Source organism: Salmo trutta, chromosome 2 (genome assembly GCF_901001165.1).
Source record: "Salmo trutta chromosome 2, fSalTru1.1, whole genome shotgun sequence".
In the NCBI taxonomy this organism is placed as follows: Eukaryota; Metazoa; Chordata; class Actinopteri; order Salmoniformes; family Salmonidae; genus Salmo; species Salmo trutta.
In genome coordinates this window covers 59,348,242-59,373,946 of record NC_042958.1, presented here as the reverse complement: position 1 = coordinate 59,373,946, position 25,705 = coordinate 59,348,242, and the positions used below count along the sequence as shown (strand labels likewise).

General features: G+C 41.5%; 1 protein-coding gene and 1 long non-coding RNA gene across 2 annotated transcripts; both read right to left on the bottom strand.

Moving 5' to 3' along the window:
- Nucleotides 1–300: 300 nt before the first annotated feature.
- Nucleotides 301–5,930, bottom strand: LOC115159147 (homeobox protein Dlx4b). Its single transcript, XM_029708605.1, has 3 exons — nt 5,355–5,930; nt 3,891–4,084; nt 301–1,043 (listed from the first exon to the last, which is right to left on the bottom strand). Exons 1-3 carry the CDS (start codon nt 5,665–5,667, stop codon nt 795–797), a joined length of 756 nt encoding a protein of 251 aa, XP_029564465.1. The 5' UTR covers nt 5,668–5,930; the 3' UTR covers nt 301–794.
- A 2,894-nt stretch (nt 5,931–8,824) lies between these two features.
- Nucleotides 8,825–10,033, bottom strand: LOC115159165 (uncharacterized). Its single transcript, XR_003868855.1, has 2 exons — nt 9,957–10,033; nt 8,825–9,824 (listed from the first exon to the last, which is right to left on the bottom strand). It is a non-coding gene; the product is annotated as an uncharacterized LOC115159165 (long non-coding RNA).
- Between the last annotated feature and the right edge of the window lie 15,672 nt (nt 10,034–25,705).

Below are 25,705 nucleotides of genomic sequence, written 5' to 3'. Positions count from 1 at the left end.
GCTTTGTGACCGCAGCAACCTCAGTTCAACTCCGGGTCACGGCATTGCCAAGACAATGTCACGGCAAAAGGGCAAACTATTAGTACAGTATGCTATTACTCAATCTTGGCCTGCGGTTTATAATAATTATAATAGCGTAGTGATTATACTCATGCATTTGATTAAATTACATATTTTCATAGGTTTGCATTATAATATTTTCACCATACATCATTTAATTTGAGGTGTATTGCAAACAGGCTATATAAGTCACACAAAGCACTTTAAAAGGATCAAAAACAATTGACACCTTCACAAAAATTGACGCGGTTAATCAATACAGTTTATATCAAACAATTCTGACATTTATTATGCAAAATGAGTTCATATTTGCTGAGACTAGCAATCCAAACGTGGACTGGGGCACTCCTGTTAATTACATCAATAAAACGGTCATAACCAGTCGACACACATATTCAGGTGCATGTACCCTGGTGGAATCAAATCATAAGCATGTTTCCACCTGCCAGCACAATTCTCACCAAAGCCGTTCCAATCCAAAGAACAGTGCGTAAAGTGGACACATACGAAATAACCATAGGCCTACATAACAAATCGTCATCCAAAAACATACACTGCAATAAAAGAAAAAACTACAATTTCCATTTAACACACGTATACACACAATTCAAACTTGATAGATGAAACACGTTTGCGTTTGGGTATAGGCACCCTATAGGCCTTTAGGCCTTTAAAATGTTCTAAATGGCTGGGTGGGGTTTTACAGCACCGCGCAATGTGTTGAGATGGTTCGCTCATAACATTTGAGGTCTGGACATAGGATCCTGGTGATGGTTTGGGTACCAGTGACCAAAATTGTTCATGTAATTGTTGGGGTGCATAGGGGTCCCTTTGTTTGCCATTGACACCTCCCAAAGTTGGGGCATGCCGGGTGAACAGGGAGAGATAGATGACGTACTGTGGAGATGTTCCCCCTCCGGTCCGCTGCCGTGCTTCATTATCTTCTTATATTTCGAGCGCTTGTTTTGAAACCATATTTTCACCTAAAAAGAGAAAAAATTAAATATGAGGGGAAAGCCGCACTTTACAGCCTACGCTATCACACCCCACTACCACCACCGCAATCATTAAACAATTCTCCTCACAATAGAAAGTATTTTCATTTGATGGGGACTTGTTATATTTATATTCACATTTTATCATTTCGAAATTACATTGACATTTGGGCCATAATAACTTGAAAGGAAAATGGCCCGGTTTCAAGATGGCATTCGTTCTTGAAACGTCTTATAATTTGAACACATTTCTTCGTCCAGAACCATTTTGCAATTCAGCTAAATGGATGAGCGACACTTCACTAGTTCATTAAATGCTAGCACCCCCATTGTTCAACATTTTATGAGGCCAATGATGCATGAGTCTGACAACAACAATCCCATGCTAAAAATATAGTAAATTAAAAAAAGCCACTGAAGAGCTTTAATACAGCACTGTAAAAAAGGAGGGACGTCAGTTGCATTTCTATTTATTGTGCTGAGTCAGAACAACATGCAATTTTGATCGATTTTACGACGGTATAAAATATTAATAAAAAGCCACAGAGCCCAAGGTGGTCAAACCATTCTCAAACATGGCAACAGGACACAAATCCAAATCAGACCCAGATAGGATGGTGTTTCAGAGATTTTGCCAGGGAATGTTTTGAATGACAGCTTAATTCAGCCAAACTGGGATTGCCTATCTTTTTTTTATATATTTTTTATTTTTTACATATAAACGCTATTGATTTAGATCTGGAATAGAAGATTGGCCTATAAAATATATTGAGCAAAACTTTAAGGCTTGAAGATTGATTCCATAAGAGACAGATGTGCATGGTGAGATGTTGGACGGAAAACATTATGCTCACCACCTGTTTATGTGCCTTCCATTATGTTTACCGATCCAAGGGAAATGGTTGCCATGACTTCCTCCTTAGATGTCATAATTTCACCTGACATAAATGAATAATGCCAACAAATGTGCGTGTGCGTATGTGCCCACTGCCCTCATTGTACTACTTACTGTATATGCATTTCTGCGGTAATGTATGTAAGTGTGTTTTAACATTAGTTTATCGAAAAGATTGGTGGTAATTGTAGGAAAACATTGCGAGACACTGTTGTTTAGAAAGGCAACACACAGGCGTATACTTTAGAGTGGCAAAATGTATTTCTGTCGTTCTGTAACTCAGAACCAATTTGTAGACGCAATATTGCAATTTGAGTTGTGTTTGCTTAAAGCCACAGACAGCTCTCATGGAAGGTTTTAGCCACAATGGTAATATAAGACTAAGAATATGTGTAGAGAATAAAGCTGCATTAAGAGATTGACATAGCAAAGCTCTCCAATTAGCCGTTTAATTTGGTCTTGCAGTGGAGAAAGCCGCAATAATACCCATAGATCCGTGATCCATCTTAACCCCCATCCCCATTCAACCAAGGGGAAAGGTTGTTTTGTGTTTTTCTTCAATCAACCACAAACATGAACTTGTGGAAGTATTAGTGTTACATTTTCAAAAGTTAACCTGTCTGTAACGTTCAAAGGTTTAATGTCAACATTTCTGAAACATTTTGTCATAGTGATGTTAGACAGCGTTGCATAGTATTTAATTCTCTGTCACTTCTGTCAACAAGGATATTAATTTAATATGTGCACACATGTACGTATAGTCTAGCCTCGCAGCATAGTTCAAGTATGTGAGGGTTTTAGATCTTTGATTTTATTTGAAGCAAATTTGAACAATGGATATTCCAAGATTGAAATGAATAAGGAAAAAGTTAAATAAATACATGTTTTATTTAAAACAATTAATTAGGTGTTTTGTACCTATAGCTTGTCGGCACTCCACTTTAATTGTTAAAAACCATTTGGTTTGTTAGGCCTACTTAATAAAATGTAGAGACATAATTTATAGAACAGCAGACAATCGTGCTCTCGAGCGGCTAGATGTTCTTTACCATTCGGCCATCAGATTTGCCACCAATGCTCCTTATAGGACACATCACTGCACTCAATACTCCTCTGTAAACTGGTCATCTCTGTATACCCGTCGCAAGACCCACTGGTTGATGTTTATTTATAAAACCCTCTTAGGCCTCACTCCCCCCTATCTGAGATATCTACTGCTGCCCTCATCCTCCACATACAACACCTGTTCTGCCAGCCACATTCTGTTAAAGGTCCCCAAAGCACACACATCCCTGAGTCTTTTCAGTTCGCTGCAGCTAGCGACTGGAACGAGCTGCAGCACACACTCAAACTGGAGAGTTTTATCTCAATCTCTTCATTCAAAGACTCAATCATGGACACTCTTACTGACAGTTGTGGCTTCTTTGTGTGATGTATTGTTGTCTCTACCTTCTTGCCCTTTGTGCTGTTGTCTGTGCCCAGTAATGTTTGTACTGCTACCATGTTGTGTTGCTACCATGTTGTGTTGTGTGTTTCTACCATGCTGTGTTGTCATGTGTTTCTGCCTTGCTATGTTGTTGTCTTAGGTCTCTCTTTATGTAGTGTTGTGTTGTCTCTCTTGTCGTGATGTGTGTTTTGTCCTATATTTATGTTATATATTTTTCTTTCTTTTTCTTTTTAATCCCAGCCGCCGTCTCCGCAGGAGGTATTTTGCCTTTTGGCAGGCCGTCATTGTAAATAAGAATTTGTTCTTAAGTGACTTGCCTAATTAAATAAAGGTTAAATAAAAACACAAGGCCTGAACATAAGGATGGCCTGGAAAATAAAACACTACAAAACTCATTTATTATAATTTTGTAATTAGCCTACTGAAATAAGACATCGTTTTAAAAGCAAACTTCCTACTCTTGATGTAGACTACGGCGTTTAATTTAGCCCACCTGTGTTTGGGTCAGACCTAATTTTGCCGCCAAATCCGCGCGCTCGGGTAAGGCCAGGTATTGTGTCTGCTGAAACCTCTGGTGGAGCGCCTGGAGCTGAAGACTGGAGTAGATGGTCCGAGGTTTGCGTATTTTCTTTCCTTTACCATTCAGGCGAATTTCCCCGTTCTCAATCACTGTGGACTTCTCATGGTCTGTGGATAGAGAAGAGAATTTCAGTCTAGCTGCACTGAACCGTAGCCTAGTAGGCCTAGTCTGTCGTAGCCTACTCACTTTGATTTACAACTTTCCACTTTACATCAGCGCAGAAGAAACGATTTACACGAGAGTTGTTATCGCGCGATTGAACTTCCTTTCGACTGCGACAGAAAGGCAACTCGTATAATCATACAATTAGATATAGGCTATATTTCAAACATATAATGAGGAAGACAGATATTTATATCCCAGGGACTCAGATGTTTGTTTATATAGGCTAGTCTAGTCTGAAATGGTCAATTTCAAATGTAGGCCTAGCCAAACCCATTGCCTATAGCCTTACAAACAACTTCATGAGAAGGCCTGTCTCTGGGTAAGATATAAAGGCCCACCTGCACATCAGGAAGCCTATGTGGTATCAGAATAGACTAAATGTAATATATTGTTATATTTTGTTCTAAGCCTATTCGCTGCACATAGGCCTATTTATCTACTTGAGAGTTCGTATCAACATAGAAATTCACGGCCTGGAATTCAGGCTGCATGCCCAAATGTCACATATGCTATATAATGAAAACGCCAGCGTTTAACAATATACAGTCAATAAAAAATATAAACTAGAAAGGTCACTGACATAGATTTTTTCATAGTGCTGGGCATAGATGAAAAGGTTATTTTTTTCGGGAATTGTTTTGTTAATCTGGACTAATGATGTAAGTAAAAACGAACGTCTGTTTCTGAGGTAGGCTACTCATGCATAATCGGGCTAAGCCGCAGAAAATTATGGTCAATAAAATTAATGACACCATCTGTGTTCATTATGGAACATTAGTAGTAGGCCTAAAGACAACCCCAAATGCCTGAAATGCATTTCAAGTTCGAAAACATTTTGATTACCATAACACTGACTGTAAATAGCTTTTTAAATGTATTGCCTTTTAACCCAACTTTGATTAGGACAGCCTTTTGCCATTTTTTGTAAACTTCAAATATGTACAGACTCACAGCTTTATAATGTACGTAGGACCTACATCTGGGGTAGACTATAGGCTATAGGCCTACCGTAGCCTACAAAGAAGTGTCTGATAATATGCAGCCTACAATTTCAATACATTTTAAAGAACACTTCCATACAATCCATACTCCTTTTACCATTAACCGGAACATTGCACGCATGCTATAGCGCGCAGCATTTGAACACTGGCGTTGTAGACAAAACATGTTATAGGCCTATGACGAACAAGCCGATATTGACGTTACACGTACCTGTCTCCTCTAATCTGGAGTGCGCCAAACTGTGATTGTTGTGCTGGTAGGGCATGTAGGCACTTGGGGGATGAGTGTTCACCGCGCTGGGGTAGGCGTAGCCCAGGGAGCGGCCATAGGAGGACGCGCTGGAGGAGAAGGGACTACCGTGTTGAGAATGTCCCGCAGAATGTAAGCCATTAACGGGGTAGATATGAGAGATTCCTTGGGAATGCTGCTGGTGCGCAGGGTGCTCGTACCCAAACTCTAAAAATGCAGATTTGGAGGGGTCTGAAGCATTCAAACGATCAGGCATGAAACCCATAGACATCATTAGCTAATACAGAAGTCCATAAAACCGTCGGTCTAAAGAGGAATGCATTGAGCAATGTCGGATAACGAAGAAAAGTGTAAATGGATCCAACATTAACTCAGTAACATTGCCTGTATTAAAAAATGTATTCCAAACGAAGAAAATGTATATCCAGGGCTCTGTGAAACGAAATAAAAACGAAATAAAAGGCAATCCTTCTTCACATCATTTGTAGGTTACACCTCACAATATTCTCCTGACACCTCCTGCATGTAGACCCGGTGTGCCTCAAACCCACTACCTTCCATCAGCGCGCGCTCTGATTGGTCTGGAGCAACTACGATGTCACTCGAGCCTGCGGGAAAAACTCATTAAGTTCATTAACATATGTTTTTGAATGCACTCCTTCAGCCACTGATGTAATGTAAACGATTTGATAAACAGTATTTTGTGCACTGTGCGTGGCTTGATTTACATAACATAATAAACAACTTATTTTAAACAGAAAGTCCAGAATTATATTTAATGAATAATTTAAATATAGCCTAATGGCATTTAGAACAATTTTACCGTTAAAGGTCCGTTCCATGTAAACTCAAAGTGGAAATGTTATTCATTAATCGCATACTTTTAATAAAAAATGGTTTGCAATAATATTTTTTTGCAAATCAATTAGGTGACCTCCTATGTATGTGTAATTGGACATTCTTTGGTATACGATTTGTTTAGATTAGGCTTCCAAAACTGTTCAATGCATAAACAGCACAAAGTTTTAGAAGTATAATTGAAAATGGATGCGGGTCCTGAGACAAGCAGGGATTTTGGGTTTGAGCGGTCACTTGTTGCCAATAGGCGTAAAGTCCGCTAAACGCAACCGATCAGATACCAAAAACAAATAGTAGTATAGACCTAGGGATATTTATATTTTACTCTCATTCGAGTAGATGCAGATATAGATTTTTTTTTTTATGTTGACATTACAGGCCTGCAATGGGAATTGGCATTTTCCATGTAGGCTATAGACATTAAATTCAAAACTTTCTGGCAGTCAAATTATAAACCTAAACCATGGGCTATTTAAAAAAAATGTATAGACAGTTATAACATGTTAATGAAAACATGGCAGGTACATTGTTGATCTTAATTGGACTAACACAATAATATAAAATGGTACATGCGTTATCAACCATATTTCACGCTATGGTTAGTTATCCTGTATTTTACGAAATTATAACCAACAGTTGGCTATAAATAACCCCTAATAATAAACGTTATAACTATAATATTCAGTCATGTTATCCTATTAGGCCTATACCAGTTTTTTTTAAAGGATATAATTCCAATAAGAACGACCAATTCAAACTCAATCGAAAGAACGATATAAATATATAATCCTGGTGAATTTGCCTGCCCCCTAGGCAAACCATCTTCTTAATCCCATCTCAGCAGTTTGACAGCTCTTTGAATATGTCAGTCCGCTGTAATTCTCACCGTGGCGCCAGTTAAAGTTTGAAAACTAACTCAAGTATTAGCAAAGCCTTTCATGCACATCAAGGTGACATTGAAAATCGCCTAGTTGCCTAGTATCTATAGGCTAGATTTACCTATAGGCTATGTTATGTCCTCCTATTCATAATGTTGTCAGCATGATAGCATCATGGTGGTGGAAGAATAAAATAGCCCAGAACGTCCCTCTCTCATCTCTCACAGCAAAGCTCGCAACTTGACAGCACCGTGATGCATGCACACATTTTATCATTAGGCCTAGATATTAACCATCATAAAACCGTTTGGCTCAGTAGGCCTATGTAGCCTACAAGGTAAAGGCTCACTCGCTGCTAACCACTGCTAACCGCTAATGAGAGGCAACGCGTGTCATTAAGGATACATTTTGCACCCTTTTATCAAGTGCCAAGATTATCCCACCCTTTACTGAGCCTAAACTGAAATCCATTGGAAAGAAGCTTATAGGTTATTTTGTATAATGTTGACATTATTATGGAATTACTTTCATAAATTATTAGTATGGAAGAGTAGCCTTTAAGGGCCAGGTGAAGAGAATAACAAAAAAACGTGCTGGGTGGTACTTCGACGTTTTTGGGGGGTTGCACTGTAGTATTTCAAAAACTCAAAATACTTCCAAAATAAAGTGTGTCTCCTTTATTCATTTTAAAAATAAAGTCAAAATTACATTTCGAAAGTTCCTACATTTCCAGAATAAAGTCGCAATATTTCCAGAATAAAATCGAAATTCAATTCCGAGAATGAAGTAGAAATAAAAAACGCAATTAAAAAGTTAAATAATGATCTAAGTAGACATACATCATTTGTTGTTGTTTTTCTTTGCTTGGCCCCAACAATAAAATTATGATGTCTGTAAACATTTTTGTGTGATCTCAACATTGCTATAACAAACATACACAAAATATCTAACATATTACCAGACATGACATAGACTAATAGAGTACCACAGTGTTGTTGTCATAATACCCATAAAATCTAGTAGTCAAACATGGAAATGGTTCCAATCGTTTTGTCACCATTCATTTTTCCTATAGGGGATTTTAGAACCACTTCAAACAAGGTCTGTGTTTTGTGTATGCTTTCCCTGGCAAGGTGAACTTTATCAATATAGTCAGCTCTATTTGCTCTCAGCTTCGAAAATGCTAATTAGCATCAAAGTAGACATCATGCAAGACTACAAATCCTTGCAAGCTCCCACATGACACCTTTGCTGTCCGCTAGCTAGCTACTAGCTGCCTTGATCAAAAACAAAATATATATTTAACATTTTAATGTACTCTTCCATATTTTATTTAACTAATATTTGTTGGCTCATTTATCTATTTGGTTTTGTATCTTGTACAGAATATCTCTATCAGTCAGATATTTACAATGAATAGTCTAGTTTTCCGCAAAGAAGCTAGCTAGCTAACTAGCTAGCTACATAGATGATATTAGCAACATACCCTTATTTTATCAGATTCTCTTCTCCTTCAGCCAGTGGAGGTCTAATATTTAATCCTTTACAATTTCTGCCAACTATAGGAAAGAGGTGAAATCTATTTCAATTCATGGTGTCAGAATGCACTGCTATATTAAACCAATTTAATAATCAGCAACTTGTTCTGTTGCAGATTCAAAGGCAGAGATTAACTCATTGAAGAATGTCTCCTTAATCATAAATTAATAAGAATATTTATTTGACAAGAATGAACCTAGTCATCCATCAATCACATCAAACACATGAACTCATGAATATACATAACATATAAACATCTGACTTGAAGTAAAGATGAAACAATTTCTTCGTCAATGCCACAAACCTGGGACATCGAAGAGCATCACATTAACTATTATTAGCCTACTATCTGAGAGCGCACAGATTCTTCTGCTTTTCCATTACAGGAATTAGACCAGCACAAATAACACATGTAAAACAGCATATTGTGATTTTTGGTGCGTGAGTTACAAATGGACAATCAACTGGATGCGTAAGGTAGGTTTAATACAAAATACTAGGTCAACTCCAGAAGAATGAGAAACAGAAATGCACACTTAATAGATTTTAAACAAGGAAGCCATGCCTATACGCAGCTATATCAACACCCTTCTTGTCAATTTAGGTCCATGTTGCTGCTGCCAGTTATAAGCAGTACATTTACCGCTGCATACAGTCTGAACCCCAGAATAAGCAGGAGGACAGCACTACACAGGTGGGAAAAAAGGTAGCAAAAACAGCACACCACAACACTTAGAAGCGTGTAACTGAGTCTAGATGTTATCAAATCAGGAGAAGAACAACTAAAGGAAACAGCATAGGGAAAATGGATGAGGGTAGGGTGGCTTTATAGAGATAAGATGTGTAACACATACATTTTGTATCACATTCCAATTATAAAACTGGGGGGGCAAAATGCAATTTCAGAATGTGTGAGGGGGGCATGTCCCCGTCTCCAGTGAAAGTTGCACCCCTGGTGTGGAATAAGGGGTAGCTAAAGGGTTGGTTGGCCATAAAATAAACATAAAATAGGGTTCTGGTGTGCTTCTGTACCCATTTTAGGTCGTTGTCAGAAATATCTGGCTCTCCCATGTCCAGCCATACTCGGGGTCTCAGCGTGGGTCCCTCGACGTCATTCCGTCTCAGTTGCAGCATTCAAATTGTGGTCATCATGTGTCTGTGAATCACAACATCAAAGACGATGAGTGATCAGAGCATTGAGACATACACATTACAATTTAAACAGTGAGGACAGCATTTTGCTGACAGCATGGTGGTTTACACTATACTGAGTACGAATGAATCTTACCGCAGCTGTAGGCCTGCACATCAACCAGTAAAATGACCGTTGGAGACTTGGGATGCTTGCTCTCAAAGTGCTGCTTGAATATCTTCTGGGTCTGCATCTATAAAGGTCAAGTACAAAATGGAGGACATGATCAACCTGTGGCTTAGATTACATTTAAAGTTGACACAATTAATACGCTAAGCAATACAATGCGACAAACTACTACACATATGAAAGACTGTACCACACAGGCCAGTACAATAGCCTAAAGGCACCAGATCTGAATGTCAGGAGTGGGTTTAAGCTTTTGTTCCAGCCCAGCTCATACCCGATAACAAATCATAGCTTATCGTCGTGATTCATTAAGTTGATTATTTTAGTCAGGTGTTAGAGCTGGACTGGGACAAAACGCCTCACACACTTCTGATCTTCAGGACTTCCTGCAATGACTGAAACAGACAAAGCAGGAGAATAGTGTTCCAGGTTGAAACAGCTTACCTAGTTGAGAGGTGATAAGACTTGGCACACCCATTGGTTCTGGAAGAGAGAAGGAGCAAATAAGGTTTGTAATGTGGAATCAATAACATGACAAAAACAAATGTGTGAATACCAATTCATTTAACCCCTAATTCTATGGGGTCAAGCACTGTTCATGACACAAATTGATCAGTTTTTCTTTCAGGTTTAAAGCTTATGTCTTGCAGTTCAACACATTTTGTCATGGAGTACAAAGGAAATGTTGCAGTTTTCAAGCACATTCTCTTGCAATTCTATACATATTGCCATGTCTAATGTGTATTCATGTGATATTTGAGTGACTAAAAAATTCCAACAATATCTATGGGCAAAAATAAAATAAAAAAACGTTAGCTGACATGGGCTAGTTGATCTGGACATTTCTGACAAGATATAAATAGCTCTTTAAGGTATGCAATGAACTGACGATGCACGACCCAATTTTGAAACTGCACCTTGTGCATTCTACTATTAGTTTGGGAACGACTGAGCTAGATAACAGCTATTGTGTACCTTTCTAAACTTGCCCAAGACAGTTCACAGAATTGTCAAATTAAACAAAATTTGCCAATTTATTCATTACCAAATTTAGCTAACATTAGACAGTTAATCCAGAGATTCTTACCTTTGCCTCTATTCTGTAGTTTCGTCCAGATTATCATGGCCCTGGTGATTGACGTGAAGCTTGCGACAGGCGTGTGTACTGTAGTTCTGTATGATAGCCACATTAGTGGCTAATTAGCATATACTTTTTGGGGGGTAAATACAGGCAAATATATTGACGAAAGTCACCTTGTCCGAGAGAGATTTACAATGTTACAATTTCAACACATGCTTCATCAATCTTTTTTGAAAAATCCCTGCCGATGAGAGGCGTATATATTTTTTCATTACAGCAAAACAAAAAGTGGAAATTTGGCCTGTACCAAAACTTAATTATAGTCAAAATGTTAACAGAGGGTGTTGGTAAAATATAGTGTGAAGCTGGTGTACGACCCATTCATTTAGGTCATGTCTTACCCAGTGCTACCCTCCCTACATGGAGTAGACCACCACTGGGGTAGGGCTGGAATGACTTTGTCTCCTCCTTTCCTTCTGACACAGAAGAGAGCCTTCAGTCAACCAGCCTGAACAAAGCCACAAATTAAATCATAGAAAGATTTAAGTCAGAAAAAATGACAGCAAAGCTGAAATTCATGGGGCTTTGTTACCGAGCACTGCTATAGCTCCACACAAGGCCTCCGAATAGGAAACATTGGTGAATTGACCTGAGAATGAATGACCTGTGGCATCACTAAAATGGAGCAATAACATGCAAACTATCTACAGTATCTGTTCAATCTGTTAATTAAAATAGTGCAAGAGTTTTCCTGCAACTAAAATAACAGCTAGACAATGATAGACTGTGGGATCAGTACACATTAGGTAAATGAGCATGTGCTACTCCTAGACTATGTGTTACTCCTAGACTCGGGATTCTCTAAACAGGAGAACAACCAATATGGAACTCCTGCACATGAAACTGACAGCTTGACACATGAATGGATCAATAGGCCAAATGTACAGAAACTGAAAATAAAGGCCTATGGACATGTACCTTGCTGCTTATAAGGCACGTAGTTGCTCAATCAATGGCTAAACCCTGATCTGAATGTCTGTCGTAATCGTGCAGGGTGAGGGCCAGGGTGTGGGGCAGACGTGTGAGAGAGAGAAAAGGAAAGGTAGACGCTCTTTAAGGCTTGTAATTATGTCTGCATTAGGGGAGAAGAACAAAGGCAAGCCCTGCAGTCATAGCACTGGAACGTGTCCTCGCTGTGGCTGTCTTAATACACGCAATGGAACATTTTAATAACAATACTCCTGAGCAAGGCCCAGACTCACTGGCGTCTTCCTAGCCCACATGGTGCGCACGGGCATGGGTGTGTGTGTCAGTCCGTTTTGTCCATCACGCTGCACTGATACGGAGTGACAGCATTGCCCATTTACAAAATCAAGAGCGCGTTCTCATGCAATGCTGTGATCTCCCCCGTGGGCACGTCATGTTTTACAAGCAGGACTCTGTTAGAGGACTGAGGCCTAGTTGGTGTTAGAGTGACTGACACTCCACTGCCCCTGACAGAACATCATGGACGCATGGGATCCGATGAGAGCAACAAAGAAAATGGAGATTATCCGCGTCACGTGTATCCGTTTTCCACATGAAGTTGAAATGCTAATTAATTGTGGCAAATAAAAGCTTTTGAGTTTTTGTATATTCTCCTATGGTTAAATGGCACCCAAAATACATTTGCAATTATAGAAAATCTATGTAAAAGATTTGATTTAATTTTAACAGGTAATATTGTGTTTTTGTAGTTATACTTGAGGCAGGGATATCAGAACGTCTATCACAGAACTGCACTATTTGACATACTGTACAGTACATATTATAGTGCACATACCACTGTAGACAGGTGGATTTGCTATTTTCCATTCATGTTCTCATCCTAGGAAAGAAAAGAGCTAATGCCAAAGAGGATGAACGCCATAATCTCTCCTTCTGGCACCACTTGACTGAGAAGAACACTAATGTCTGTGTGCTTAGCCCATCACTGTCATTCCAGCAGTGCAGCCATGTTGTTTCTGATGGGTCCTTCCCATAGACATGTGGTATGTATATGTCCCATTATGGTGTCTCTGAGAGCATGGGCAGCGCCAATGAGACCATCTCCATTTTTAAGTAGTCCATTTTCTTCTACTACTTCAATGAGTTAATAAACAAACTGAAAGGGTGCATACTGCTACCTATAGTGTGTTGTCTGAACAGTTATAAAGCCAAGGCTGGCGATTTACTGCCACCTGCGGTTGTGGAATGTTTTCATTGGCTGATCCCTCCTGATTACCTGGTTGGTTGGCAGGTAGCCTAGCATTTAGAGCATTGGGCCAGTAAGTGAAATGTCGCTGGTTTGAACACGTGAGCCGACATGGTGAAAAATGTGTTGATGTGTTCTTGAGCAAGGCACTTAACCCTAATTTGCTTCAGGGGTGCCTTACTACTATGGCTGATCCTGTAAAACAATACATTTCACTACGCCTTTCCAGTGTATGTGACAATACTTTTTAAAAATGATTATGCCATCCTTCCTTAATAACCCATAAGAAGTCACACCCAGTTAACTACTTCAACATGGTGAAAGTCCCCAATGGCGCTGCCCATGCAAAAACAGGCTTTTTGGGCCTTAGGAACCTCTATCTCTAAGGTCCTTCCTCTGTGGCTGTTTGAGGGCTGGGGCTATTCTGTGAACAATGAATATCTCTGGTGTGCATTGTTCTTTCTCTATTACAGAGCCATTCAAAGTCCTAAGCCATTTATAAGTAACACTTAACATACTCATATCATGTTACTATAACCTACAGTATGACTCATTGGACACATACATTGAAAGGACTATTATTTGGCTAATAAAAAAAAGTGGCCCAAGCTTATGGGAAACAATATTTTTGATTTATTTTAGAAAATATATGGTTTTAAGAAAACATTTGTAAACTAATAAAAAGTATTCCTATAAAGTATACATCCCACTGGGTACACACTGGTTGAATCAACGTGGTTTCCACGAAATTTCTATGAAATGTTGAACCAACGTGGAATAGACTTTGAATTGACTTCTGTGCCCAGTGGGATAATAGCCTATAACTTCTGTAATAACCAGTAGAACTTGTGTATTATGAATGCAAGCACATATTCATATAGTTTTTGTGCAATCAAAATGAAGGTAAAATGTCTGTGCAAATAAAAAGACATGTAAACACAATGTCAGGATTTATCGTAGTTCCAGTAGTGCAATTATTGCCTCCTTAATTTGATACAACGTAATTATTTTGTAGGCATAATATACAAATCTACATTTATACAACACGAAACATTAGATCAAATAATCAATGCAGAAAATAATCTCAAAAAGAAACAAAGAGTCATAACCAGACAGAAACAAATACACAGAACACGCAAAGGCTAATTTTAACTTTTAGAAATATGCTATATTAAATTGATTATTTGCAGATATATATATATAAAAAAGATTTAGCCTTATTTTATCAGGGATTCGTACCCAGATATGATTAATAAAATGATTTAATGAATATTAGAATGAATTAATTAAATGATTCAAACTTTACATTATTTAGATTTATGACCAAAAGTAATAATGTAACCTGTTGAAGTCGAATAAATCAACCCTCCATTGTTCATGAACGACTAACTCATGCGGCCTGGACCAAATAGACCAAGCGTGGCATAATTTTACGCACAGCAACATGACGGATTCGGTTCAGAGCTCGCTACCAACAGCAGGACCCCCGACCAAGCACCTGCATCGAGAGAAAGAGGGGGAAATAGACCTATAATTAGCCTCCAAACCTAACTGACTGACGAGTGGCTGAATACCGCTCTACGTGACTGGGAAAAACCATGTGCGTCTGGTTTCTGGCCAAAGCTTTGAATTCATCATTTGAGTAATTGTTGCCAGAAAACAGAGCGAGGAGAGCGCTTAAGCAACGCACCTCACCACTGACGGACTTACATTTGTAATTGATTGGCTGCGTAAAGGCCCGCAGCTTATAGCCTACCCGAATATCCTTCTGGATTCTGTTAGGCACGATGGCATGCAGAGGCCAAACATCTACAACGAACAAGCGCATATACAAACGCATGCACATAATCTAATGACTTTATAATCTACTGAACAGCCATATGGAAATAACTAATTGCATTATAGAATAGCCACACTGTAGATAATCCGGTTTCCGGAGATAATACCATAAATTATGTAAAATAAGGCTACAGAGAATTGCAAATTAATTTGAATTTTCCCGAATTTGTCATTTGTTTCATGTTATCATAGGGCCTTTATAAACCCCACAAATACCAAAGAAAGGTGAAATCATGACAAATTATTAATCAGAAGTAATACATCAGAGCGTCAGAAGTCTATCTCAGTAAATCCAAACAGAGAGGAGGAGGGAGAGCTGGAAAGAGAGAGCGAGAAGAGAGAGGGAGGGGTGATGGACTGCCATTGGGACACCAGTAGCACTGGATTGGGTTGCAGCAGCCATCTCTCTCAATGCCTGCATCACATCTGGGGCTGGGACTACCCTCAGTATTTACAGCACTCTGTTGTTTTCTCACACTCCTCGCAAAACTCCAGACCCAACACACATTCCAGACACACCAGCTCAACACTTTTTCCACTGTAAATCTTAAATCCAGCCCTGTGCCAGAGGCGGCTGGTATATTTTAATTTAAGGAGGAGAGGTGGTGGCCTGGGTGTCTGGCTTGGATCAGTGGGGCGTCTGTCTGAGAAACTGAGAATCAATCCAGGCTCTGTGACTCTGAGGTTGCAAAGTGGTTCAGCTGAGGTCACGCCAGCAGGAAGGGTGGCATGTCTGTTAACTGTTTGTTTATAGACATCAAGGAGGCATCTACGCAGCCTACAAGATACATCTGAAGAATCCCAGTCCTCCAGGACAATGAGAAGACAAACAAAGAGGACAACAGACCATTTTTAACTAATCGTTATATATCATTATAGCGGTTTATATCAGCCTATCAGTATTTAGCTACTGGTGTTAGGTAACACTAGCAGAGCACTGTACACTAAAACACTCAGTATTTCGTAACTTTCCCCATTTTTCATTCTCCCTTGTTTGTATCCTCGTTACAGAGCAGTTGAGACAACAGACGGAGATGAACACACTCCAGCTGGAGAACGATGATTGGCCCAGGGGACTTGGACTGAGGGAACACGTGCAGACCAAATCAACAGACAATAGCGCGCGGTTTGAGGTTGCTCTGTGTTGCCAGGTAAAGACAGTAGGCTCTGTAAAGACCGGTTTACCAGGTCCACGGATTATCCTTCTGATGTTACCTAGCTAGCTACTGGTAATGTGACCGCCCCCTCCCCTTTGTGGTCCACAGGGCACAGTAGGGGTTCCATAAGCGTTGGTTTAAGCGTCTGTGGTGATGGGGTCTTTGAAGATGGAGGAAGACATCTGTCTGGATGACAAGGACAGGACAAGTCAACCTGTCTCACCTCAAGGACTGCTGGTTATGGGGATGGATGATAGCACCAGGAAAAAAAGATATGTTCCTCAAATACCTGAAGTTCTATCAAGCCATCCAGAACTATAGTATGTGGAATTATGTTAAATCAAGTTACGTTGGAAATGACAACTTCCTGTGTTTAATACCGATGTATGCAGTGGCCTAGCAAGACAACTCTTTAAGATCGACTACATGTGATAATCTTTCTTACTGTAGCTATATGCAGTATTACTATCTGTGTGTTTAGAGTCAATGTGATATGAAGACTAACTAACTGCCCCAGGGTCAAATCCCTCTCTTTATAAACTGGGTGGTTCGAGCCCTGAATGTTGACTGGCTGAAAGCTGTGGTATATCAGACCGTATACCACGGGTATGACAAAAAAATGTATGCTTACTGTTCTAATTACGTTTGTAACAAGTTTATAGCAATAAGACACCTCAGGGGTTTGTGGTATATGGCCAATATCCACAAAATGACCTAAAGTATGTGGACACCTGCTCGTCGAACATCTCATTCCAAAATCATGGGCATTAACATGGAGTCGGTTCCCCCTTTGCTGCTATAACAGCCTCCACTCTTCTGGGAAGGCTTTCCACTAGATGTTGGAACATTGCTGCGGGGACTTGCTTGAAATCCAGCCACAAGAGCAGTAGTGAGGTCGGGCACTGATGTCGGGCGATTAGGCCTGGCTCACAGTCGGCTTTCCAATTCATCCCATAGGTGTTCGATGGAGTTGAGACCAGTCAATTTCTTCCACACCGATCTCAACAAACCATTTCTGTATGGACCTCGCTTGGTGCACAGGGGCATTTTCATGCTGAAACAGGAAAAGGCCTTCCCGAAACTGTTGGAACACAGAATCGTCTAGAATGTCATTGTAGGATGTAGCGTTAAGATTTCCCTTCACTAGAACTAAGGGGCCTAGCCCAAACCATGAAAAACAACCCCAGACCATTATTCCTCCTCCACCAAACTTAACAGTTGGCACTATGCATTCGGGCAGGTAGCGTTCTCCTGGCATTTACCAAACCCATTTCCACTGCTCCAGAGTCCAATAGCTTTACACTACTCCAGCCGACACTTGGCATTGCGCATGGCTTGTGTGCGGCTGCTCGGCCATGGAAACCCATTTCATGAAGCTCCCGACGAACAGTTATTGTGCTGACTTTGCTTCCAGAGGCAGTTTGGAACTCGGTAGTGAGTGTTGCAACTGAGGACAGACAGGCTTCAGCACTCGCCGGTCCCGTTCTGTGAGCTTGTGTGGCCTATCACATCGCAGCTGAGCCGTTGTTGCTCCTAGACATTTCCACTTCACAATAGCAGCACTTACAGTTGACCAGGGCAGCTAAAGCAGGACAGAATTTGACGAACTGACTTGTTGGAAAGGTGGCATCCTATGACGGTGCCACATTGAAAGTCACTGTGCTCTTCCGTAAGGCCATTCTACTGCCAATGTTTGTCTATGGAGATTGCATGGCGGTGTGCTCGATTTTATACAACTGTCAGCAACGGGTGTGGCTGAAATAGCTGAATCCACTAATTTCAAGAGGTGTCCACATAGTTTTGTATATATAGTGTACCACGGCTTAGGGCTGTATCCAAGAACAGCCCATAGCTGTGGTATATTGGCCATATACCACACCTCCTCGGGCCTTATTGCTTAATTATAGCTCTTCACTGGGAACAAACCAACAGGATCAAGTTCCGCTGCTAACAAGAAGCCCCAGCTACGTCAAGTGTTAAGTTCCACACAATAGTCCCCAGAGCACATGGCCTGTCCTTACTGCCTATTGAATAACATACTGCGTTGCCCGGCGAGGAGACAAGGAAACGTGTCAAACTAATATCAAAACGGTTTCTGCATGGTAGTCATGTCACTGTCACTTATATGGTACGCGTGATAAGCAACAGGAAGGTAAGTTACTGTGAACTCAAGAACCAAATGTTACTTTGGTCAACATAAATGACAAACCACGATACAGTCGTGTCTACTGTGTTATATAACCATGGTGAATAACATTATAATAACAGGTGGAATGATATCTGCTGTCTTGTGCTACCTGAAATACAAAAAAAAAATGTTCTAATCATCTTAATTATCTACTATAGAGCAAATATTGAAATGCTGATAGTTGTTATGGCTCTATATAGCTATATTATATGCGCATATGTGTTTATGTGTACTTTATAATATCAAATACTCCCCACATAGATGAAAAGTGAAACCACTTAGACCCATGACCATAAAAGGTCCATAACGGCCATAATGAAATGCCAAGGAGCACAGTGTTAAAGGCTGCCCTCCTGACCTCTAACCTTTGCTCCGCAGCAGCCATTTTGCTGAACTGCTTCAGGTGTTTCACCTTGTCATATTAAAGTGCTTGTCACTGGAGGGGGAGAGACTACTGGGGCCAGGACGATAGAGAGATTTAAAAGGGCTGTGGTGCTCAGATTGTCTACGTCGGTCTGTCTGAGGTCTAGCTGCCAGAAGACATCAAAGGCTCAATCATTCGCTTATACCATCTTTGAACCTCAAAAACACGCCCTCTCGTTTTCCCTTCCTGCATTCTTGACCTACGTCAGTTGTTGTTTTTCTTTCATGATGTTCACTATTGTAGGCCCGTACTATGTTCTTAATTGACATAGTGGGCTTGAAGCAAAGTGTGTACTTTATTGTCTTTTGAACAAGCTCTCGCTAACCCATTTTTGGGGAGAGTCCAGAGCGGTCTAAAACATTCTCTCCCACGAAAAGCATGACTTACAGCTAAGTTGCATCTGATTATCATTCTATGTACTTGAGATCAACACCATTTGTTGTTAAATAAAATGTTAAATAAATAAATACAAATAAAATAAAAACGTGCTAGTTCAGAGGATTCAGAACATATCCCCTCACCTCACTGTTCCTTCAAAGAGGGAAGTGGGGGGGTGTTCTAGGTCTGAACAAGCCTTTTCTGACAGAGAAGCCCAGGCATCAACTCCCAGTCTAGATTGATGGGTATGAAAGAGTTTCCTGAGGGAGAGATCAAAGTACCGCAGGAGACGTACACCTCGCCATTTAACTCTTTCATCTCAGCCCATCTATGTTGAGTCATGACCCTTCGCTGTTGATCTGATTGACCATCGGTTGACGAACAGAGGAGAAGGCACCTGTAGGTTAAAATGCCATCGCAGCGTTTGATGTACAGGGGTAGAAACAGCCACCTTATATGTTGAGAATACAAATCACATTTGCAGGTTCTATACTCAATTCAATGTAGAGACAAGACAGACCATAGGATAATAGGACAGGAGGCCACCTCATACACCACAACATTGACACCAAGCTTCCTATTGTAGCACAACAAATAGGACATTTCAGGTTCTTTGGTATGGGGCTCTCCTATAGTAGTAGTGGAGAGCTATTCGCATTCCAGCAGTGAAAGTGAGGGAAATTAAGCCATTTCCCCTCCAATCTATCTCCCTCCAGCCAGCCAGCCACGATCAATGGAGGCTCATGCTGCAGCTGCACAACCCCATATGTGCCAGGCCCATGCAGACAGAGCAGAGGAGAAGATTGGGGTTAACCCTCCCCTCCCCCTCAGATTGGGGGGAGGGGCACCACAGCTGTATTTGTTTTCTTAACCATTCGAGCAAAGACGACTGTGTTTTGTATTAATCAAGATGTATTCGTGACCAGGCCCCTCAGTAAACATCTTAATTGGAGCTGAGAAGGGAAAACACCTGGAGATTCAGACCAGGGCTGGATTTACCACCTGTATTGCCCTTTGAGAGAAAGCAGTGGTTCCCCACCACCACCACCACCACCTTCCATCGCAATCCATCTGAGCCTCTCCCCAGGCACTCAGAACAGCCACTCCAAACTCAATTAGCCAAATCACATTTCACAAAAGTACATTGAGTTCACCTTCCACTAGCCTGCTTCTTCGGGTGTGAAAGACCCTGGCTTAGACCTGGAGGCCGTGGGCTTCGGTCGAAGAATGGCGCGGGATTAGGCCTAACAAAGATCCACAGATATCCCTCGACACCCGTGCAGCTAGGGTTTGGAAGACCACTAATAGGCGAGAGCCTTTGGTCCAATTGGCAGGTGGTGAGAACTTCATCTCCAACAGCTCTCGGGTCTTGTAGGTATCTGTTTCTCCCCCCTGCTTGGTTCCGTGAACTTGAACACAACTGTCATGTGACAGGTATAAGGGCTCCGCAACCATCCATCCTCTGCAGCCAAATCCAGGTGATCAATCATTTACATCTGTAATTAGGGGTGGGTGTCAAAACAGAAACTGTACACTTGCACAGGGACTCTGTGTGTGCAGTGGGTCTGACATCAGACTTGGCAAGTGGTAGGTAAACAGGCCTGGTGGCAGAGAGAGAGTTGGAAAGATGAGAAGAAGTTGAAATGTGAAGGTCTGTCGGGGACTTTAGTCTTTCTAGGTCTTTCTATCCCCAGGGTATGAGCAATTCTACAAGATATCACATGATATAAGAGCATCTCTCTAATTTCTATTGTAAGTGGAATTTGGTATTTTATTAGGATCCCCATTAGCTGTTGTCATAGCAGCAGCTACTCTTCCTGGGGTCCACACAAAACATGAAAAATTACATAATACAGAACATTAATAGACAAGAACAGCTCAAGGACAGAACTACATCAGTGAATTGATAAAGAGATCAAAGGCTTTTAAATAATTCAAATTTTACGCCTCTGCATGTACCACAGTGAATACATTTAACACAGAGAAAGAATGCAAATCCGCTTTCTGATTATTTGGACTTTTGAAAATAATCACAGATAGTGGGTATCAAAGTGACAATCCAAAAAAACAGTCTGGAACGTGTTGTGAGTAAGCTATGCACACAAGGATATCTTAATGAACACCTCTGCTAAGAAGTCCTTTAACCTCACTGTTGTCTCCCTGCCATTAGTCAAGTGGGTCAACGGGCTCCTTAGCTCCCAACCAGCCTTTCTTTCCACTTCAGGCCTAAACAAGGGATTATATAAAGAAACAACAAAGCTCTAGTGTCTGATGATAAACTGCTTTGAATACAATCCCAATAATTGGTTGCAAGTTTGGGGTTTTATGACCCATGAGTGGTCATTTTAGTTGAATTACACCTTCTCCGAATAGTTGATAAATACATCCAGTGATGTTTTATATTTCCATATGTTTAATATAACTTTTTGCATTTAGTCACATTTTTAAGCTGTATTAGAATAGGGGAATGATCAGACATTTTCTGAATTGATAATACCAACACCAAATACCAACACAGAGGATGAAAAATGTCACACTAATGCCCTCAACAGTCCCCCAAAATCCACCTTTCCCGTGGCAGGAGGTGGGCAGTGGAATGTAGACAAGCCAACGCACAACAATCCAACCACCCACTCACCTGAAGGGGACAGGCGTGGTGCTCCAGGCACTGAGGAGGCAGGGCTATGTGCAGGCTACTGTGACTCATTTGGACTATCCAAACCACCACCTCAGCACCCCAGCGGGTGAGTGGGAGTTTAAAGGCCTGTCTAGAACCTGAGATTAGAGTTTCCCATGCAGAGTCGAGTGCCTGCTACTGCGTGGAAGAGAAGGGACAGACAGGGTCCAGAAATGAATGAATGTATTGTCTGCTGAGAGGGAGAAGAAGCCCCTGGGTGGGGCATCACATCAAAGGAGTTTCCACTTTATGCGACTGGACAGAGCAGAGGGCAAGGCAGACACGCTGACCCCTCCGAAGACGTTTCAGCTTCCAGAGATGGACCAGTTCTCCAACAGTGTTTTGCACACTTGTGATGGCAGAGTTGTTAGTAACAACTTTGAGAAAAACGATACACTCCACCAGAAATATTGTCAGTGGTGATGTAATGAGTGTCATTAGCAATAGCAAGGGCACCTGAGCTCCAAAAATGATGCACTGTGTTAAACAGAAATAATGCAAACTACTATACTGCCAACTTCCGCTATACATTCATATAAAATATGACAACTGAGTAATTTACATGGCATGCTACCTCCACCCGTTGGAGCCCCCCACTATGCAGACCCAGAGACCCAGCTACGGTCTGCAGCTCAAGTGTGACTGGGAGTCGAGCCATCAGACACGGTCTGTCCAGTCCCGTCCACTGTGGTCAGTTTTACAGTGGGGACTGGACTGTAGAATGCACTGACTGATCACTCCTATTCTCTCAGGTGGATCCACGCTGTCCTCAGGGTCATTCTCCCATGATACCCAACCCTGAGTGGGAACACCCCCTGAGCTTTGATCTTAGAGTGGCCAGGTTTAGAGTATGTGGCATTGACGCAGGTAGACGCAGAGAGCCGTACACCTGGACGGTGGAACTAAAGGGGGGGGGGGCAGAGTATATCACCTTGGAATGTCAGGAATGTATTAAACAAAACAATATTATAGTATGAAGCACATGGCAGATTTTCAACAATCGTTTCTAGTGTAGACCTGTCGTGAGTTCAGAGGAGCCTTTGACATGACGTCAACATTTTCCAAGCTTCCAGTAACAGTAGTGCATTTCTGTTCTTTTCCATGCCATGAAAGTTAACCTGCATCAGAAATAACTGGCTAGCACCAAGGTAGTCCCCCAAACCCCAAAACACAGAGGCACTGAGAAAGCCTCCCAACAGACAACTATATCCCATAGGAGGAGTGACAGAGAAGTTGTGAAGGGAGGAGATGAGGAACAGATGGGAGCCACAGTGTGGGCTGACAGGTCTCTCTGTACTGGATTGCTTTTTCCTGTGGGAACAGAACAGCCTCTGGTTCCCCCTTCCTTCTATCCAGCCCTGTCTTTCTCACCAGCTGGAACTTATGTTCTGCTCAGTCACCGGTTTTTAATGCTATAATCACCCTGCTCCCATGCTCCTCTGCTCCGCTGTCCGCCACGAGGGAGGGCACAATGGGTAGCAGCTTGGGCAGACTAATGTTGAATAAGGGCCCAGGCAAACTGGGAGGGTTTCTAAAATCGAAATGATTCTCACACCTGCCGTTCTCACCAAGTCACTGTGAATGGCCGTCTGTGACTTCCGCTGGGGAGGAAGGCAGGTAAAGGCTGTGACTGTGGGACTGGGGAGGAAGGCAGGTAAAGGCTGTGACTGTGGGACTGGGGAGGAAGGCAGGTAAAGGCTGTGACTGTGGGACTGGGGAGGAAGGCAGGTAAAGGCTGTGACTGTGGGACTGGGGAGGAAGGCAGGTAAAGGCTGTGACTGTGGGACTGGGGAGGAAGGCAGGTAAAGGCTGTGACTGTGGGACTGGGCCTGTTTTTCATGTGAACAAAATCAAGCATGGTAGTTTATTTTAAATCAAGACATAACACAGTTGAGCTGTTGAAGGGACTTCTGTATTTAGATTGAGAAGCTTTTACTCTTCAGCAAATGTTTTGATTTTAAAATATGAAATTATACATTCTTTCCCTCACAAGTTGTATGTGAATATATAAAGATAAACTACATGACCAAAAGTATGTGGACACCTACTCGTCGAACATCTCATTCAAAAATCATGGGCATTAATATGGAGTTGGTCCCCCTTTGCTGCTATAACAGCCTCCACTCTTCTGGGAAGGCTTTCCACTAGATGTTGGAACATTGCTGCAGGGACTTGCTTCCATTCAGCCATGAGCATTAGTGAGGTCGGGCACTGATGTTCGGACGATTAGATGTGGCTCGCAGTCGGCGTTCCAATTCATCCCAAAGGTGTTCGATGGGGTTGAGGTCAGGGCTCTGTGCAGACCAGTTGAGTTCTTCCACACCGACCTTGACAAACCATTTCTGTACGGACCTCGCTTTGTGCATTGTCAGAATAACAAGCACAGCTCTTTGGTATGGCCATTCTACTGCCAATGTTTGTCTATAGAGATTGCATGGCTGTGTGCTCGATTTTATACACCTGTCAGCAACGGATGTGGCTGAAATAGCCCAATCCACTAATGTCAAGGGGTGTCCACATACTTTTGTATATATCATTTATAAATATGTCCATCAGAACAATTATTACAAAAGGGAGATACCATGGTAAAGCCCTTAATGAAACATCCCACAAAGCCACAACACCAAACCCAAAGGAAACCACCAGTAAGTCCTAAGAGAGGGAGAGCAACCAGGCTCCCCAAGTTGCAATTAGCCTTGATGGCTTACCTAGTGGGAGCAAGTGTTGAAATCACTCACAGAAATTATTGTCAGGGAAGCATAATAATCGGGAGAGGGAACCACAAAACAATTACTAATGACTTAGATCTGCCTGTCAGCTATGACAACAGGGGGTTCAATAAGGCAAGCAGGAGGGGAAAACAAAATTAGCACACAGAGGGACAAGAGCCACAGCTGGAAAAGTGGCTGGCTGTATATTAAACATTGTAGATAAAACGTGGAGGCAGGTGTGCTCTACCTAGCAACAACAACTGTGGCAAATGAAAACCCCTGCTTCTCTATTCAATCTGGAAGCTCTAAATCCCCAATAGCATATTGAAATCAACAGTAATGCTTATGGAAACAGAGACTTGGAGTCCATTTTGACGTCATAGGTTTTCATTTTTACTACATTGAAGTCCGCATGGAAATTCAGTGAACATATCAATCAAAATACATTGTAAAAATCTATTTTACACCACCATTTATTCACCAATCCCTATCATGTCTCCAACATGTCCATAAAAGGCGCGAGCCGTTGCCGTGGACGTGACCAGGGTCAGTCAATGATGATGTATTTCCTGTGGGTTTGTCCCTTCCAGTCACCCCCGCCTAGTCTGGCTCAGGACAGATTGGCTGATAATGTGTAGGGCCTGACTACTTCTCATCCTCGCCAGCTGCCTCTTCTGGTCACTTTAACATGGCCCCATTAGTCATCATCTAGTCCCCAGGGCCGGGCTTGAAAAACCCTGCCTGGCAACTGCAAAGTAGTGCCGAATGAAAAACTCACTACGTGCATGACCTAAAGGGAAAAAAGAGAACATTTTATCTGATTGACTGACTGAGCTTTTGGCAGTTCCCCCTCACTGACTGCTGGGCCGGAAAAGAAAGTCACTCTTGCGAAGTTGAGTGTACGGTGTCAGAAATAGCTACTTAAATCTGTGGCGTTAACAAATAATGTAGACCTGAAGTCAGTGGCTCCCTCAGATGGTATTACAACACTACTGTATGTGCAGTACATCATTCAAGTCATTATTAAC